General features: G+C 40.0%; 1 protein-coding gene across 1 annotated transcript in view; it reads left to right on the forward strand.

The window, feature by feature from the left end:
• Positions 1 to 161: 161 nt before the first annotated feature.
• The window catches only part of LOC119718800 (centromere/kinetochore protein zw10 homolog), a 31,848-nt gene continuing 11,449 nt past the window's right edge, over positions 162 to 20,560 (forward strand). The window contains exons 1-14 of the mRNA XM_038188221.1: positions 162 to 317; positions 1,047 to 1,112; positions 1,420 to 1,555; positions 1,754 to 1,831; positions 2,033 to 2,112; positions 3,327 to 3,504; positions 4,755 to 4,828; positions 5,905 to 6,024; positions 6,226 to 6,350; positions 7,077 to 7,158; positions 7,782 to 7,967; positions 9,215 to 9,331; positions 10,038 to 10,096; positions 11,009 to 11,074. Of these exons, the coding sequence (XP_038044149.1) occupies positions 162 to 317; positions 1,047 to 1,112; positions 1,420 to 1,555; positions 1,754 to 1,831; positions 2,033 to 2,112; positions 3,327 to 3,504; positions 4,755 to 4,828; positions 5,905 to 6,024; positions 6,226 to 6,350; positions 7,077 to 7,158; positions 7,782 to 7,967; positions 9,215 to 9,232 (1,299 nt within the window). The 3' untranslated portion in view covers positions 9,233 to 9,331; positions 10,038 to 10,096; positions 11,009 to 11,074. The remainder of the gene's footprint in view (positions 318 to 1,046; positions 1,113 to 1,419; positions 1,556 to 1,753; positions 1,832 to 2,032; positions 2,113 to 3,326; positions 3,505 to 4,754; positions 4,829 to 5,904; positions 6,025 to 6,225; positions 6,351 to 7,076; positions 7,159 to 7,781; positions 7,968 to 9,214; positions 9,332 to 10,037; positions 10,097 to 11,008; positions 11,075 to 20,560) is intronic.

Raw genomic sequence — 20,560 nt, forward strand, 5'->3', positions numbered from 1 at the left:
GTTACTCAAGCTAAGTTCTAGGGGTAATTGGCAATGACATAGTCCCATGATGTAACTTAGCTTGAGTAACTTCAGCTCTAATGCCTATCGCATTAGAGCTGGAGTTGAATGTCAGACAAGTCGACCGTTGAGACAGCTCGACTCAAAGGAAATGTATACACATGGAGCGGAAAAAGTTGCATAAATCTGTGGCAGGACCAGTCCCGGGCACGGCACTGGCATACTCGATGCACAGAGGCGCGCTCCGATCCGGTGGCCGTCGCGTTGGGCCGGCGCACCCCGCCTGCGGCACGCGGGCACGTCGACCGGCGCAGCAAGTGGGCTTACAGGCCTGGCAAAAACAATGCCACCTTGCACAGTGCGGCCACGTTGACCAGGGATAAGTGCGCGCACAGGCCCTGCAAAAACGATGTCACCATGCACGGTACGGCCACGTTGACCGGGGATGCGCGCGGCCCGGAAAAACGGACAATGTGCACGGACAATCACGCTGCGCTATATCAGCTCTGTTTTTTTTTTATATGCAACAAAAATTTCCGGTACTATCCCCAAAACTAGGCCCAAAAACAAGTGAGTCGACTTGACTCAACGGTTGACTTGTCTCAACGGTCGATTTGTCTTTCCATTTATCACACATACGGTCGAGTTGTCTCAATGGTCAAGTTGTCTCAACGGTCGACTTGTCCCGAGTCGAGTTGTCTCAACGGTCGACATGTCTGACCGTCAGGGAACCAGACTACAAGAAAATGAATGATTTTCTTGGTTTTTTCAGCATCTATAAGCCCAAAACATGAAACAAGTCATTTTAACAATATTTGCCATAACATACTAATCCTCCAAATCCATTTGTTTCTGAAAATTGAAGCAAAAGCAAATGTTGTACATTCCCTATAAGTCAAACAAAGAATCCATTCCCCTCTGTAGTATAGCAATGATGTACAACCCTGCCTAACTCAAAACTCTGCTTAAATCGAATTTTGAACCTGTTCCCTTGAAGTTTGACATATTGAGATTTTACTGTATTTCAATTCTTTTTTTTCCTGCAGAAATCTGATTTGGATGTTCTCATCGAAGACGGATACTGTGAGCTGAAAATTGTCAAGGCTCTAAGGGTAAGGAGCTTATCCGTTGTCTGTTTACTTGTAGCAGGCCAGTGAGGATGCAGAACGTGGATTGACCTATTGCAGTAGAATTGTGTCAACGCAGCTTGCAAAATATTGTCCAATTACAGATTTACGAATGGACACGGAACTCGCAAAATCTGAGACAAACAAAACGTAGTGTACAAATATTCCATAGGGTTGTCTAAAGGGGCGTGGCTAACTCACAAACGGCGATAGGTCAGTTGGGATGGCGTTGTTGAATTTTGCCAGCCAGAGAGAGACATTGCTGATAAGAGTTTTTTTCCCCCCGTTTTAGTCTGAGCTGCGAGTGAACCAAGAGACGCTGCTGCATCATCTAGGAGAGGCCTGGTCTGCCATGACTGTCTGGACTATACCCCGTGCCAAAGAACCTGTCACCTTGACCAACGTCAGCCAAGTCCAACTCAAACTAGGTAGGTCGACAAAACAGTGGGACAATGTGGCATGTAGTCTTGAGTGTCGTATTCAGGATCTGCTGGTAATTGTGTAGGTTATGGGTTGGAGTCAAACCTGGGGTCATGGTGCGTGTGTCCGTGCGCATGACATTTGGACACTCATTGCTTCTCTCCAGCCAGGAGTAAATTTTGTTTTGCACCTTTTTGTTTAACCAGTTCAAAGTGAAAATGCTGCTGTGACTGTCAATGCCATGAACCAGGTTGGAATTCTGAAGAGCAAAATGCACGTTTTCGGTGAGTTTCTTAAATGGTTGTCCTCTCTTTGTGGCTGTTTTTCATCACCGAGCTTTGACAAACCAAAAGTACATTGACTGAACGAATGTTTATCATCCCATTTGAAACAGACTTCGCTCATTGTATCCTGTAATTCCTTTGAAAATGTCAACCACAAATTTACTTATTTTTTAACAAAAAGACTAAATTTCCCGTTTTCAGGAAAGAAACTGATGGAGTATATTCTGAAGCCGATTGTGACGCTGTCAAATGTTGCGCCATCAATTAACGCAGCTAAAAAGGTACTGTCATTCTCAATAAAGAGAACAAGAAGAAATGAGTATTATGCAAATTATACAAGTTTATAAGCATACAGAGTTTATAGGCACAGAAAATCAACCCTTTACGCTGTTGGTTGTGGGTTTCCCCAGTCGGGTTTTGCCAGCAGCTATGTGGTGTGCTTTGGCCTTGTGGTTAAGGGCATTGGATTCATGGTCTGTGGGTAAAGCTGCAGGTTGTAGGTTTGAGTCCAGCCTGGGGTCATGGTGCGTGTGCCCTTGAGCAAGGCACTTTGTCACTCATTGTTTCTCTCCACCCAGGAGTAAATGGGTACCTGTGAGGGCAGAGATGGATATTGTGATTGAATTAGCTTCCTTGCACCTAACAGGCTGCATCGAGCTGTATACTCCCCAGGGAACTGAGATGATACTGGAATATTTCACTGGCCCAATGAGCAGGGGTAATAATGATGTAGCGCCTTGAGCACCGGGCCTGGTGGATCAGGCGCTTTATAAATACCCACTATTAAAACTATTTTGATTATTGGAAAATTGTGCTAACTTAGTATACAACGCCTCATTGAATAGATTTGCTGATGCTTCCTATTGTTGCGTCACAATTTAAGAAAATGCTGTCCCATAAATTGTAAGCTCTTTGCTGCACTGACTGCTTATGATCTCCCTGTGATGGACACATCCTCTGTTAGCAGAGAATAACATGTTAAGCACGAAGACAAATTTCTTAGAGCTGCTATTATTAGCAGAAAACATTGCTTAGCAATTATTTTTGGTAAGCGAAAAATCAGCTGGGAAACAGTCCAGGCAATGACATTTTGACTGATAACTTGTTGTTCCTAATAACAGCTTGTAGTTTTAAAGTGCTACATCATTATTACCCTGCTCATTGGGCCAATGAAACATTCCAAAGACAATCTCAGCTCCCTGGGGAGTGTGTAGCTCCATGCTGCAGTTTCGGGTAAAGCAGCTAATTCAATCACAATAATTACCTCTGCCCTCAGAGGTACCCATTTACTCCTGGGTGGAGAGAAACAATGAGTGACAAAGTGCCTTGCTCAAGGGCGCACGCACCATAACCACAGGCTGGACTCGAATCCACAACCTGCAGAATTACCCTAAGACCACGAATTCAATGCTCCAGACCACAAGGCCACAGCACTCCTCAGCAAAACCTTTTTTTGTGCGTTTAGTGAATGAATGTGTTAACATCTTCTTTGCAGTCGCAGTCAACCACCGTTGGATTCAAGGTGCTACCCAAGAGCTCTGAGGAAGCGTCCAATCCCGTAGCTGTATACAAGAGCACACTGGCAATACTGAAAGCACTGAGCGGGCCGTTACTTAGCCTCAAGACAGAGGGTAAAAACGGAGATGAGAACACTACGCTGATGGCTATGCTAGGTAGGGACAATCTCATTAGCAAATTGGAAACAGCTTTTGTTTTTTTCCTAAGAATTTTTTTTTCTTCCTTTTATTCTTTTCCCCGATTTTGTCTATATTTTGTGACAACATTTATTGACCAAATTATTGTTGAAAAGCATACTTGGTTTAAAGATAATAATAGCACTAAACTCCCTGTGAAATTATTCTTTCTGGCATGCTGTCATTTTGAAGAAAACAATATAAGAAGGTCATTTCCAAAGATGAGTCAAGTGACGCATTTTTGGAAATTTCCGTTTGTAATAATAATAATAATAACAGGTTCTTATATAGCGCTTTTAACTAAGATCAAAGCGCTTTACATTATTATTACCCCTAATCATTGGGCCAATTAAACATTCCATATACCATCTCAGCTCCCTGGGGAGTATACAGCTCGATGCTGCCTGTTAGGCGCAAGGAAGCTAATTCAATCACAATAACCGTCTCTGCCCTCACATGTACCCATTTACTCCTGGGTGGAGAGAAGCAATGAGTGACAAAGTGCCTTGCTCAAGGACACACGCACCATGACCCCGCCAGGACTCGAACCCACGACCTGCAGCTTTACCCACAGACCACGAATCAGTGCCCTTAACCACGAGGCCAGTTGGTTTGTAGTTGTGTTTGTAGTTGGTTTGTAACACGCACACGCTCGCGCGTTGTTGCTATTACTCGTCAGGTTCAGTTGCGCGACATCTCATAGCTGCAATCAGCTGAATGAGAATGTGTCCCGGATACTGATTTCGGGTGCAATTCAAAATATGAATGGGCAACTTTTGAATTGAAATGAAGATCCTAGAATATTGATTTCTCGAAATATACAGCATTCACAGAGCTAAAACTTCATCAGGTCAGTTGTAAAGCATCTGTCTATAGATTTTGAGCACTTTTGTTGTTTCAAATGAAGCAAATTGCAAATGTTCTTATGAATGAAAGGTTTGCGGAAACACCTTGTGGGAATAAGTTTCTCAAACTAAAGAGAATGGTCAGAGCACACTGACCAGAACGTTGAGTTTATACATCTGGTTCTTTCCAGAACCATTCACTTTAGTTTGAGAAATATATTCCCACATGGTGTTTCCGTAAACCTTTCATTCATCTCCACCATGCAAAGCCTCAACTCTTACTTTCACATGATCTACTCTGCCTTTAATTGTAAGAGATCTTTCTGTTTCTGATCAAACAAGTGTCGGTGAAAGTTTCTTATTAAAGAGATCTTTCTTTTCCAGGGTTTATTGCAGAAACTGCTTCTTCGCTACTGACCTACGCCAGAGATGTCAATGTCCATTTTGCTAACAAAAAGGTATAAACAATATATTTTTTTTAATGTCTATTATTTTTAAAAATCTTGTGGGAACATTTCTTGAATGGCAACAGTTGGACTGTTTGGTCCCTTCTGAATCTTTGGTTCATCTCATTCACATATGACCCTCCAGCAAACCAGTCGGAAATTGTACGGTCGTATTTTGAAATACAACCTGTAATACATAGAATGTTGATGATATTTGGGAACTGAAAAAATCAATAGCTCCGTCAGATTTTGTCCGATTCCCATATTCTATACATCATTGGAAAGTTCATTTAATGTCCTTTCCAATAATCTCAAAATCCTGGTTTTCAAAAATTGGCTCTGGTTTTGTGCTGGAGGGTGACACAATTATTGTGGAATGCATCAATAAACTGCTCTGAACTTTGGGGTGAAAAGCGTTTTTGCCTTCATGACAAGGACATTCTAGTCTCTCGAAAGCCTATGATGAAAACTTTTTGTAAATTTTCCCAGAGTGGACTTAAACACAATCCACCATATTCTGCATATTTTGAATCTTCATCAATTTTTAACCTCTTCTTCAAACTTTTGTTCATGGATGTAGTCCAGTCCATCACAAGTCCTCCAGTCCCAATTCAACCCACAAGCAATTCACAAGAGTTTTGACAAAGGCATTCCTTTATTGTTCACCCACTGTTACTTGTGACTGGACTTGTGACTGGACTTGTGACTGGACTTGTGACTGGACTTGTGACTGGACTTGTGACTGGACTTGTGACTGGACTTGTGACTGGCCTTGTGACTGGACTTGTGACTGGACTTGTGACTGGACTTGTGACTGGTCTTGTGACTGGACTTGTGACTGGACTTGTGACTGGACTTGTGACTGGACTTGTGACTGGACTTGTGACTGGACTTGTGACTGGACTTGTGACTGGACTTGTGACTGGCCTTGTGACTGGACTTGTGACTGGACTTGTGACTGGACTTGTGACTGGACTTGTGACTGGTCTTGTGACTGGACTTGTGACTGGACTTGTGACTGGACTTGTGATGTACTTGACTCCATCCCTGACATTTTTTTATGTTCGGTTTATTTTATTTTTGGAAAGTGTCAAGAGCTGATAGTTGAAGCCGGCAAGCTGATGAAGAGAGAGCTGCACAATACAAAGAGAGTCGGTACAATGAAGGTTGACAACAAGGACGTCAAAGATCAAACACAAGATGCCAAGGTTCGAATTTGTTGGAAATTGTGCGCTTCAAGACTAAACTGGATATGATTTTGTCATTCTAATCAGCCTTTAAGAGTTCTTGCAAGTTTAAAACATTAATTGAAATATTTATTGTTGAAATGTGTTAAATGAACTTATCGTATTAAATATGAAATTTCACTTATGGACACTTGCAATGTAATTTTTTTTTACTTCTTTCAGGACAAGTGCCACGTCAGCGAGGGTATCTTTGCACTGCCTGAGTGTGCAGTCAGTGAAAGCATAGGGTGTCTTGTTAATCTAGCCTACCAGACATTACAAGAAGCTGGTAGTAACACACCACAATGGTGAGTTGGACATAGATTAATTTAGGGGGCTAATCATCCTTACACGCAACCGAAGCTGAATTGTAAAGGACACGGCTACAACGTGGTTGAGCCGAAGGCATGTTATGTACAAGCGCCTCAAGCAGCCATCGTATGACCCTCGTGGCACAGGAGAGAATTAATTAACAACTCTACTCGCATATTACCCGATCCGGGAATCGAACCCAGGCCACAGCAGTGAGAGGCAAGTGCTTCACGCACTGCGCCACCCATGCCAACTGCCTGATGTGATGTGTTTATGCTATTCTCACCATAGTAAAGTAAAGTCTGTCGTGAGCCAATATGGCCCATCGGGCCAGCTGTTATCTATGGTTTCCTTGGTATGAAATGATTCCATATTTCTACTCCCCCTGAATGGGATGCTAGCCGGTCGCAGGTTACTCCCCAGCTAATGCTAGTACCCATTTACATCCTGGGTGGAGAGAGGCAAGTGAGGGTGATGTGGCTTGCCCAAGGACACAACATATGGCCAGCAGCTGGATTCAAACCTCTGAGCCTCTGATCAAGAGTCACGAACCCAAACCACTTTGCCACACTCCCCTGTGTTGGAAATTGTCCCATATCATGTGAAAAAGCAAAAGTGCCTTTTTTTCCATGCAAATTGAAATGTGTTGAACATTTTATAGGTCAATGTACACAATATTCAACTAAAGGATTCCTGAAAATGTCTTATTTTTATGTTTGCAGTGCCATCCAACTGTTCTACACAGTGCGAAACATGTTTGAGATATTTTGCGATGTCGTACCCACATACCACAGAGATAGTCTGGTGAGTCAACTTCTGGACTTTTTCGAACAGTCATCTGGTATTTCACTGTCGTCTGCTTGTTGAGCCAAAAAAAAAATGCACAGAAGCAAATGTTTCCATGTACCTTTAACAGGCATGCAACTGGGAATTTTGAAAAAAACGAGGAAATTCCAAACCACACACGACTTTGTTCAGTGTTTTTCAATTTGTAATGGCATTATTATAATTATTCATGAGAAGTAAATAACGAGGAAATCAGTGGATCCAAGGAAAAATTGCATGCCTGCTTTAACCAGTTTGCCCAAGAGGCCGTGTATACACGCAAAAGTTTTGGGTACTCCGAACCGATGACAGATAAACACGCAGGGAGAGAGTCCGGAAATATCTGTCAGCGGCCCACTCGCAGCAAGCAAGGCTGGAAATATGAGTGTGCTGCCCGAGGGTGATGGCTTCAACCCGCTTGGCTTGAGGTCGAGTAAAAATATATCCCACGCCTCGTTCCGTTCTTGTCAAAATAATCTCAGCGTGAACTTGTTAAAGCAAGGATGAAATCAACAACCAAAGTAATGTTGATATTGTCTTAAAATTTCTTTACAAAAATCTTGACTTTTATATTATTTTTGCAAATTTTTCTTGTGAAACAGCAAAAGCTACCTCAGGTGTGCCCACTCCACCACAACAACTGCATGTACATCGCCCATCACCTGCTGACGCTGGGCCATCAGTATCGTCAATCCTTACCCCCACCCCTCTGTGACGGCACGTCCACATTTGTCGACCTCATCCCTGTCTTCAGGAAGCTGGCATCCGAATGTTTCTTGGCTCAAATGGTAAAAAACAGCAGCCTATGTTTTCTCATTTATACCCAGTCACCACAGCTTCCAGGCAGTAGATTTCTACTGTACCTCCTGATATGTCAGTAGAACTAAACTTCATCACCGAGTTTATTTTATTTGCGTAGAACTTTTATCCCCTTGTGAACCCTAACCCTGTCAGATGCAACACAGTGCATCAGGTGCAAACATCTGTGGGACATTGGTGCACTGAGCCTTCAAAACCAGTGCAAAAACAGCCAATTCTGAAATGCCACAGTTGTATCCTGGTGCAGTTGGTGACCACAGACTCTGAGGCGGTTTAGCCTCAGAAGCGTAAGCAGAAGTCAAACCTTTTATTAATCTCCATTTAGTTAACTTTGTAAAATCGTAGTGGCTATTGTTACGACAGCCGTAATGAGATTTTCAAATACTATCGTTACGGAATTTGAAAAAAAAATGTTATAGAGATCTTAAGTTTCAGGTTTAAATCAAATTTTTCTGTTTATTTAAGTAGATTTCATTTTCTTTCTTAAAAATTGGAGGATTTGTTGAAATAGGGAAATAAAGTCATAGAACCATTTTGTCGATTCCAACAGCCAAAGATCGTGACCTTGAATACTGTATTGACCTATCGCCGTTTGCAAGTTAGCCACGCCCCTTCACAACCCTACAGAATTTGTGTACACTAAGTATTATTGTCTCAGATTTTGCGCGTTCCTCATCCATCTGTATATCATGTAATTGGACAATATTTCACAAGCTGCGTTGATGCGATTCTACCACAAAAGGTCAACTATGTCAGGAAACCAGACAGTTTTGTAACGATAGCAGTTGAAAGTCATGTTACGTCTGTCGTAACGATAAAGTGTTTCACGGTAATATGCGCCATCTTCCCCGCTGGGCAATTTTACACGCGTTCTGTGTACACATCGTCATTGGAAAGTTTTGGCGCTTCCAAGTCAACATGCGGTCAATCCAAAGTGCACCCGCGTCTAGCAACGTGTGTTCTTTGTGCCCCGCGAATAAGATAGTGCACATTACCATGAAACACCTTATTGCCATGGCGTTATTATTTCATATGCCCTCTCCTAAAACAAATTCTGTTGAATGGATATACAAGTAAGGCTTAGTTCCACCCCACTTAAATACAGTACTGGTACAATTGAATTTTCTGCATCAAATTTCAAACTTGGTAATAGGCCTAGTAAATGGATTTCATAGGTTTAGCCCTAGGTGAATAAATAATTATTTTATTTCCTCAGAAAATGATGTTGACCTAACTCAGTCCAACTTGAATCTGGCTGGCGGTCGGTCCTCCGGCTGTAACATGGATCTGAAACTACAGAACCAGCTGAGTAAATACATGTACCTAGCCCCAGGTAGACAAATATTTGCTTTTTTTCTCTTTTGCAGATTTTTCCTTTACCTACATTTACTAGCAGAATCCAAAACAACAATTTCAGTGACATGTGTGCATAAGCTTGTTTTACGTATACACACCTTGCGTTCAACTTTAAGTACTTTTACTGTTAATTTGCGCCAATTTCATAAGGCAAAAAGAGCACGCGTTTTTGAGTAATGCACATCCATCGAAAACTTGTGCGCTTCAAAGTCATCATGCATTCAGCAACATGTATTCGTTTTGTCCCGTGATTGATGCAACTTGCATAAAGGTGATATACCCAATGCTCTTAATAATTAGAGTTTTTTTTCTCCTTACCAATTTTAAATTGTTTTGTTTTGAACCAAAAGTATTTTATTCTGATTTTAGGCATCTCAACTCACTGAATAAGGGCTTTCATTTTGGGCACAAGAACCGGCTTTGCGAGAGCAGAATTATTGTCTGACGGCCGATAATTCAATTTTTGGAAAGAAATCATTCAATATCTATAAACGTATGTGGATTTTTTTCAGTAGATGTCACAAAAAGTGAATTCAATAAAAAACAAATCTATTTGTCGAGGTAAACTCAAAAGTAGCACGGGAAACACGTCTTTAAACAAATTCTATGAAAATGTCCCATTTCAAATCTGTGCATCTTTGATGGCATAATTGAAAATTTTGCATTTTTACTAAATCTTGCAGAATTTGACGTCGGTATAGATGATAATGGGGAAATCGTCAACATTCTTAATGTCATCAAGGTAAGAATTAAATCTTTACTTTCCAGTTAGTTTCAACCTCGTGTCAAAAAACCATGTCCTACTTTTGACCCTAAATAACTCTGTTGTTTACCAATGAAGTTAAACCGAAATTTCAGATCATGTAAACAAGGCATAACATTTTATGGAGTGAGTTTCATCAGCTTTGTGCAAGAGGGGGAGATTTGAACTCCATACGAAAAAAAATACTCACTAAAAAAGACCTAAAAAACAAAACAAAGACAGATTAGAAGCATTTAACCTGCCGGTAGACATAGACGCGTAAACGTTCACAGGTCCTAGGCCTAGCCTTCCAATGCATTGCCTACTGAAAAAACGGCACTAGACTTTGTTGACAAGACAATTTGACAGAGTGATGTGTCCAGGTATGGGAATCTTTCTGGGGTATTCTTTTTTAATTGCTTTGCATACATTGTTGGGCAAGACTTAAGTCTTTTTATAGCTCAATAATTGTACAGTCATACTTCACTTTAGCCCCACTAGTGTGGCCGCGGTATGCTGCGCTGAACCTCTGGCCACACACCGTGGTACCGCACACTACTGAGGGCGTTTTCATAAAAATGACGGTCCGTTTCTTACATATGGTTGTATTCTATGATGTCCCATCTATCACTTCTGGGATGCTTAGGTGTAATGATGTTCAATTTTATGAGATATTCTTGAATCTTTCTGGAGCCCATATGCACTCGTGAAACGTCTGGTGATGGCAGCCATTTTGAATGTGACAAGAGATGACCTCAAGCTGTGACGTCGCGTTTATGCAAATTGCTTGTCTAGCGAGGGCGCGAGTTGCAAATGCGACGGCTGTTTCCTATACCATGCATTTATCGTCTGGGGGCCACGTGCACTGATCTCAGTGAAATGTTTATTGATTTCATTTTATTTCATTAACAGCTTTGAGAACGGAGTTGAGGCCAGACAGACAGGGGGCATAGGATCGGACTGCATATTTGCTCTGAGGTAATTTTATTTAATTCATTTAATGTTAGACACTATTCGTTATTGAACTTTTCTCTCAGCTGCTATGATCACTACAAAATAACTAGAAACAGCAACAAACATGTACTTGAATCCCAGGACATACCGTTATTTTGTTTTACCATTTTGGATTTCCTCAAAAATTCGTGAACGAACTATTGACCGTTTTGTCATTTTACAGTTTTACAGTTTTGTAAAACGGTATTAAGTCACACACAAAAAATTCCTTTTTGTTGTTGTTTTTTATTGTAGAAAGCGTTAAACGGCTAGTTGCTTTATTTTTAGAGTGTTGTTTTACAAAATCATGACAATGACAAAACGGTCAATAGTCTTGCCGACCATTTTTTGGATTTAGGTTCGGCAATTAAGCAATGCACCTAGGAATGTTAATGCGTCCTTGGGATTGAGTCATTGCCTGGGCCCTCCTTACATTTTCGTTCTCACGACATAATTTGCGAATTAACTATTGAAGAGCCGCGTCGACTTAAACTCCAATTTCCTTCAAAATATCTGCAACTTCATCAAACGTCTTACCATCCTGTATCCATTGTGAAAAGTAATGCCCTCCCTTGCAGTTTTCCAGCGCCATTTTTGCTTGCAACTCTTTAAGCCCCACCAACTGAATCGCATGAGAAGGGGGTCAGGGTCCGCGCCAGGAATCACACCACGCATTAATTATGCTGAGCCAACACTCGTGTAAAGCAGGGTCCCCCTCCACCCCCCTGCCCACCGCCACAAAATGCACCACGGACTGTTAACTATGACACTAAAATAAAAAAACAGTGTGTATTCAATACTGACCGTTTTGCTGTTTTTCAAAGTTATTTGTGTAAAACAAAAATAATCGATCGTTATGCTATAATGAATTTTACTAAACTTATAAAACGGAGAAACCGTATTGATATTAATACCGTTTGTCGTTTTATAAAACTGTAAAACGACAAAACAGTCAATGGTTCGCTTACTGTTTTTGTTTTTGAGGAAATCCAAAACCGTAAAACGAAATAACGGTATGTCCCGGGATTTATTTGACACTCTGGAATGCTTTGTACACTTCGGATGAACACAATACAAATATACATTGAGTCATAAGGAAGAGCAAGTCAGCCACAGCCAGATTGGATAAGTAGATGTTGATGATTGTACACATTGACTTCACTCGAATGACTGTGAAGAGAAAGACCAAGTTTAAGAGGAGGCCGATTGGTGCATTGATTTCAGTACTTAACCATAGTATTTGTTCATTTCTTTTGTGAGTCTTGATAAAGTTCTCAAGGTGCTTTTCAACTTCATCGTTCTCCATATCCAACATTTTATTCAGATGTAGCAAAGAGTGTTCTGTCCTATTTCAAGATCACTCCAGTTTTATACTAACAGCGAATATAAGACCTGGAGTAATGTGTAGTTGAAACAAAAAGCTTCTGCATTTTTTCCCCTTAGTGTTTTTTTATCTCTAAGATTTGTAAGGATTAGTTCTTTGTTCCTTGTTTTGAATGCATACTAAACCAAAGTAGACAATAGAGTTTCACAGTTGACTTTGGCAAAGATGTGCTTCAGAATAACTTTTTATTTTCTCTTCAAGACTTTTTTACATGTACATGGTGTAATCTGTCACTAAGGTTTTGCTCATATCTAGGTTACTTAAAAAAAAAGTGAAATGGCACTCTGCACTTTTTACATGTAGAGTTTTACAGCTCATAAAAGATCACAGACATAACGTAACGCTTGAATTATCTATAACTGAATAAATTAGATGCAGATCAAAAAATGACACAAAATCTTTCAGGTCGATCACTACATTTTGCTTACAACATATTTATTTATATCTCACTTATAGAAACTTGGCACAAGCTTTAGATTTGGTGTTTGGATAATCAAGAAAGACATTTAAAATACAGATACAAATAGTCACTGCATCAACAAAGATTTGAAACCATGGAATTCCTACACTCTTTTGCTTGAAATTGAAAGTGTACTTAGACTTCTGCTATCAAATGTTATACTAAGAAAGTACCCGTGAACTTTTCTTTTTGTTCTTGCCCCAAACTGATGACCAGCTTTGCCAACAGATTGGCTCCCGTCTGTACATTATTGATACTGATTGTGGGGGGGGGGGGGGGTTAACCAGCCTATCCAGCAAGAACAGAAATTATGTTTGGCAGCCAATAATTTGGAATTGTAAAGTAATAATTCAATAACTGAACGTGAGCTTTTTTGTGTTTGGTGTTTCATTCAAAAGTGAATAACTTTTGTATTGCTTGAAAAATAGCAGATTGGTAAAGAAATCTGTTTTTCGGGATGAAACTCGAAAAAGCACGGAACTTTAAGTAAATTCAGTACCTCATCTGGCATTTGTTGAGCAAAACTGTTATGTGGACAGTTTTCCTTGTTTTTTCCCTAGAAGGTACAGCATTAAAGGTTGCATGTCTGTGTAGAGTGTGTGTGCGATTCACAGTTTCAGATGGTTCTTATTTTATCTGATAAACTGTCTAAGTTGAACACATTACCCTCATTGTTTCAAGCTTAATCTTTAATTTGCTCATGCACTACCAGAACTATGAACTGTAGTTAGGAGAATGGTTGTATGTAGAAAGATGACAAGTTCCACACACAATCCATTACCCTTTGGAGATATGGTGGACACAATACGAGGGCGCTATTTGGTTTGGGTCTAGTCTTTTTCGTAAGTTACCCCAATATACCCAAATCAAATAACACCCTTGTATTGGGTCTGCCATATATCGAAAAAGGCTTAGAGCAGTTGAGCTATTCACTTTTTTCAAAATTGTTAAGACTCTGAAATACTGAATGTGCTTTTCACATCTTTTTCCAATCTACAGGTTAACAACATGGTGACTGCACTGTGGAACCAGCCATATGAGGACCAGCTATCCACCAAACAGACCAACACCAGGGAGTTTCTAAAGGAATTTATCCAAGATGGGGGAGATGTCTCCCTGGCTGAAGCAAAAAAGGTGAGCTACTCACCAAAGACACAGGATGGTTGTGGGCCAGAATGGAAATGTGATCTTCGTTGATAAAAAAATGTTTTAAAACAGTTTTCTGGCAAGTGGACTTACATGTATATTTACAGCTGCCCTGAAATTTCTTTAAACGTTCAGAAAATGATGCCTCATTTTTCTTGAGAATCAGTTAAAACTCAGCAAAGTTTAGCCAATTTCTGAAATGAACTTCCTTTCCACACACAAAAGTCCCAAAGATTATAAGGGGGGGGGGAGTTTGTTAAATAAAAATGTTTACAACAAAAAACAAAAAAATGAACACAAAACCAAAACTTCACAATTCATAAGCTGCTCGAGTGAGACTCGCACCAACAATCTCCTGCTTCCTAGTGCAGATGTCTCAACTACTTGACCATCAGGCTTGCTGGGGTTGGCTGGCTGGTCCCAATCTGATATAGCAAGTGCCACAATCAATGAGTTTAATTAATTGTTTACGTAGGGGAGTTGTGAATGTGAATACTTGGTTTTGACCTTCACCAATGTAAATTTGAATGCACTGTATATTCAGTGCTGTCTGAGAGCTTACGAGCAAAGATTCTGCCAGCTTGCTTGGGTGGGATATGAACCCATGACCTCCTGCGTACTAGTGCAGACATCTTAACCACTCAATAACAGAGCTTGCAAAGGTTAGTGGGCCAGTTTGAATCTTGTGCATATATAGCTTTGGTTACCACAAGAAATTCACAAGCCTGTTGGAGTGGGATTCGAACCCACACCCGCATGTTTAATAGCACACTCTTCATTTGATTGACAGGAAGAACCACAGTAGGATGGCATGTGAGTTGGAGCCAATTAAGACATCGGTGAGTAAGCTAGGTGACAAATATTTGTTGATAAAAATATAGATTTTATTTAAATTTATTTGTAGTATTGTGAATGATTTTATGAATTATAATCTCAATGATAGTTCACATTGGCACATAGTGTTAGGTTAGCTTGACTGGTGTGATCTTTGAACTTGGGTAGATAGATAGAGTCACCTTACTTGTACTAAATTTATATTTCAACCTGGATTTCTTGTTAGATAAACTCTACAGCATGTGAATCTTTTGTGGGGTAAATATTCCTGACATTGGAGATGTCTGATTTGTTCCTTTCATTGTCATTGTTTGTTTGCACACTCACAGCCAGTATTAGAGAGCTATCGCAACAAGTGTGAGTTTACCATCGGCAAGAGTGTAGATGGCATCGGTGAGTGAAACTGGCATTTATTTTTATTTATGCAATTTCTTCATTTTTTGTGTGTATGCACTCCGTTCACAAGTACCCCCTCGCTGGATATAAAGTGTGCACACATGTACTTAATGCACCTGTTATGAAAGCTGAACAGAAAGTTCCAGGATTTTTTCTCAGTTATTCCCCTAATTTTTTTTGTCAGGTCTTCATGAAACTTGGCCCTGGATAAATTGTGCAATAGTTTCAGTATCATGTCTTCTTATTTTCATTGACAGATAACACTGTTGGTTTCCGGCTTGGCGCTTACAAAGGTAAGTATTTCCTCTGAAGTTCCATTTTGGTAAAAGACGTAGATCAGCTTTCATGTTTGATTGGATCGGCTGACGAGGGGCGTGGCCAATTAGTAGCTAATGCTGATCAATTTCAACCAATCAGAATACAACACACAGAAAGATTGACAGGTGTACATATTGTGCATTGTCTATTATGTCTGTCAGGAATTAATTGTTGAAAAGAAAGAAACAAGCCACAAAAGACTTAAACCCTTGTCATCCCCTTTGCTAACCAATATGTTGGCTTACTTTTGTGGTATGAATATTGAGGGTATATGTTTGTACTTTCAACATTGACCAGCAAGCTCTTTTACTCAGTAGGGATTTTTCAACAATTACATTTGTACAATCAAGAATTAGGTTTTAAATACAAAATTCAGGAAAATCACTGTTTGTTTAAATGTTGCTAGTGTACAATTTTATTTATTTTATCACTGATCTTGCTTTTACATGCAAATTTGCTTGTCCTATAAAAAGTATGTGACTTTTGAAACATGGTTTGTCCTGCAACTTTTTTTTCTTCAAATATTACTAGATATCAGAAAGACGTAAGAGCTCAAACACCGATTTGGTGATAGTACATTTCTGTATTATTTGTGTTTAGAGTTTTAAATTACACAAGGAAATAGCAGCTTTAATGAACATATAAAAAGCAGCAATTCCTCGGATACTGTGCAAATTAAGATACATCTTGTATGATGCTAACTTTACAACGACATTCATATTTTACAGCATTGATTTTTCAATTACCCAAATTTGAAGTACCCTTGAGTCCATCTAAAAGAAATGTTAGAATATTGCTTTGCATTTAAACATCATACAGACATGGAGCTCATAATGTAATACAACAGACTAGTGGTGCTACACAGATTATGTACAATTATAGAGCATGCAAGTCTCGCCAGTTCACATTCACTTTTCATGTGAACATCTTGGTACCAAACACTGACTAGTCTAGCCACAGACTCCCGTGTTTGAATTCACCCAATTCACCCGGTGAACGGAAGTGGAGGTCCACATTTTTTCAATTTACTATAGTAATCAACTTGCAATATTTTTTTAATGTGTTGTGAATTGGAATGATTTTTTTCTTGTTCAGAACCCATTCTTTACCCTTGACTGGATAAACCTAGTAAAATCACCTAGGTTTTTGAGGTCAACTTGTACGCTCTATTGACAGAAGTGGAGTACAAATTGCTGACTTCAACTATCAACTACATTTTTTTGTCCAGCTAGTAGCTGTGAAGTCACCTTTAATACACCAGACTTAAATCCCATACTGTACATCTAAAGCCTACAATGGTCTCGTATATTATATATCTGTGCTCTGCAGCAAAACATCTATTCAATTGGATTTCTCCTTGCTAAAGATAGAATTTAAGAAAGTTTGAACAAAAATTCTGCACTTTATTTGGTCTGCAAAAAGTATTTTCCACGTTGTGCTACAAGTATGCACAAAGTTTGGTGTAATGTATTTGGAATCAGATGCTCCTAATGCATAACTTGCAACTTTGTTGATCTGTTACTTAGGCTGTGTCTGAAAGGCGCTTCTAGAGCTATGGCTACGGCTATTGTCAGATTGTTCCCATGTAATTGTTATGGGTGAAGACCTTGACAATATAGCTCTAGCCATATCAAGTTTTTTTAATATGTTCATTTGTGCATCAGGTCTTGACCCACAAGATAACCATTCCACCAGCACCTCTGACGTACCGGTGACTGGCGCTGCCATAACGGATCCTTATCACTATCTGATGCAACAGCTTTTCACCTCAGAGATCTTCAAGATTGAGATCCAAAATCTCCCAAGACACTTTGGATTTGCGGTGAGTTTGCTCCCTAAATATTGAACCCTCAATAACAATAACCATACAGTTTGTGCCATTTTAGGAGTATGTATGTATTGTGCTCCATGCTTGGGATTTGTCAAGGTCTGTTAATAACAGAATCGAAAGGCTGTCAAATGAATTTCACTAAAACATGAAATATTCTAGCCCTGCGTTTGTATAAAAGTAATGACCACATTTTACGCACACTTTTTTGCAAAGCCCGTGCACATGTTCACAATTGTTTCTAATGTTGCTGTGATGTCGATTTAGGTATTTTACACTTTACAGCTTTTGGATTTTCTGTATAATTTATGAACCTAGAATTAATTGCATTGTACATACATGAGCTTTGTACATTTAAGTATCTCATTGGCTGCATGCTATGTGCTAATGAACGCAACAGTCACATCAAACTTGATCAAAACACTTTTGTTACATTTTGTCCCCTCAAACAGCAGTGACGCTGAAGTTCCAGCTCATGACATCGCTGTATTACTCATGAATATGGAACTTCATTAAAAAATATTTTAAAGCCTGAAACATCCAAAGACTTGGAATATAGTTCCTAAAATGAAAACCTCAAAATCTGTTTAAAGGCACTTAAAAAAAGTTTATTTACAGTGAAAAGATTTCAGGGTTTCCATATGTTAGTACCAATACATGTACATTGTCACACTGAAAAAAAGTAACAAACAAGCTCATTAAAAGGAAGGGTAGATCATTTGTCATTTTTGCAATTTTTTTTTCATTTGAAGCTACAAAAGTGCTCAAAATCTAAAAACGGGTGCTTAACAACTAACATGATGAAGTTTTAGCTCTGTAAATGCAGTATCTTCCGAGAAAACTATATTCAAGGATCTCAGGTTCAATTCAAAAGTTGCCGAGTCATGTTTTATATTGCGTCCGAATTCAGCCCCAGGGACACATTCTCATTCAGTCAATTGCAGCTACGCGATGTCATGCACTGAACTGACGAATAATAGCAACCTAGTGTGCGTGTGCGTCGTGTCGACGCTTGCGCGCACAAATTCATGCATTCACCGAATTTACAAACCAACTACATGAACTAACATGATGCATCGTTGAAAATAGCTTTCTTTCATTGTTTCCTTCATAATGACAGCATGCCAGAAAGAATGATTTCACAGGGAGTTTAGTGCCATTAAAACCAAAAGCCTTTAACAATAATTTTGTCAGTTACTTTTTGGATAGCTGCAAATGATCTACTCTACCTTTAAACACAAACAAAAGTTTGATTCAAATAATTAAACTATTTAGGATTTGTGAATTTCTGAACCTTTTACATACATACATTGCATGAATACCAGGTGTTCCCTTTACTGATAGTTGGTTGCAATCTGCTCTGGGCGGGCCTGCACATTACTGATGTCATGGTGCGTACATGTATTGGCAATTCCCTGAAGTAAAACACATTTCAACTCCAGCATATTGTGTTGTTAATGTTTCTCGATGTCAAATCTACTTAATTGGCATTCCAATGAAGAAGATGTATGCAACGGCCTTAAATCTGCTCTACACTTTGAACACAGCAAGTTCAAAAGCAGCACTCACTCTACACACTGCTGCCCTTAAAGACAGGCATGCAACTTTTCCTCGGATCAGCTGATTTCCTCTTTTTTTACTTCCCATGTGTGCCATTGAAAATAGAAAAACACTGTACAAAGTCTGGGAAAAATTTGAATTTCCTCTTTTTGTGTGATTTCCCAGTTGCATGCCTGTAAAGAAAGCTTGCTCTTATCAGGTACCAGTGAACATTGTTCTTGACAACTTTCCAAAGATTAAATCCCTTCTGGTTCTGGATGTGCATACTGCTGCCCTTGTGCTGATGGCTCGGTGACAGTCAGCCCAGGACATTGTTCCTGAGTACTTGCAAGTGACTGCTGGCTCTCTGCTGATTCTGGATGTTCACACTGTTCCCCTTGCATGGATAGCTTGCAGTCAGTCAGACTAGAGCATTGTTCCTGATGAGAACTTGCAAGGGCTGGGGTCCCTGCTGGTTCTGCATGTACCTCAACATGCACTTGAACATGCTGCTGACTGTGCATGGATGCCTTGCTGCTGCTTTGCCTGGAACATTGTTCTCGACAGCTGTCTAGTGACTGCTGACTCGCTGTGTGTTGTGCATGCCCTTGGCTTGGTGGCTTGCTGCTGCTTGGCCTGGCAGCACGGTGCTCTTGGTCATTTTCTGCCTGTGGAATCACACGAAGCTCAATCTGCTTCTCTGGCTGCGATGGTCGGCTGGAATTTTGTCTTGGGCAGCAACGACAGCACAGTTTGAGGAATGAGAAAGCCTTGACTACAGCTTCACGAAAGTCAGCGTTTGTGACACTGTAGACTAGGGAATTAATTGAGCTATTGGTCAGTAGCAAAATTACAATGCATATAGTCAGAATATGTATTGTCTCTGCAAGTTCCAGATTGGCAACAATCTGAGCAGGTGAAGTATAATTGGATGCCACTACACGTGCATGTATTGCCATAATTGTAGCTGCAACGGTCAGTGAGTTAAGAATGAAGAAAACAGCAGTGTTGATGATAACCATGCAGAGGACCTTGCCTGCTCGCTTGGGACGGTTCGGCAACAGGGCAGATTGCTTGCATACTTTCCATACTACATAGATGTACAAAGCAAGAGTTGCTATCAAAGAGGCAATGCTAATAATGGAAAGAATCCCAAGGTTGACTTCATTGAAGACAGCGTCTGTTAATGGTAAGAAAATCAGAATCACACCAACAATAATTGTTGGCACCCAGAGTCCTGCTGATATCTTTGCTGCTCGAGATTTAGAGGCTTTTTCTTTGAACGTTATAGGATTACACACTGCAGAGAATCTCTCAGCTGCTATGGTAACCACAAAGAAATTAGAAGTAGCGAGGAACGTGCTTTGGAAACTTAATATTGCCTTTTTTACCAATAAGTTGGACTCTGTAGGTGAAAACAGTGCAATTATGAAGTCAGTTATAAGGTAGAGGGAGTCAGCCACAGCCAGATTGGATAAGTAGATGTTGATGATTGTACGCATGGACTTCACTCGAATGACTGTGAAGAGAAAGACAAAGTTTAAGCAGAGGCCGATTGGTGCAATG

Source organism: Patiria miniata, unplaced genomic scaffold (genome assembly GCF_015706575.1).
Source record: "Patiria miniata isolate m_02_andy unplaced genomic scaffold, ASM1570657v1 HiC_scaffold_7, whole genome shotgun sequence".
In the NCBI taxonomy this organism is placed as follows: domain Eukaryota; kingdom Metazoa; phylum Echinodermata; class Asteroidea; order Valvatida; family Asterinidae; genus Patiria; species Patiria miniata.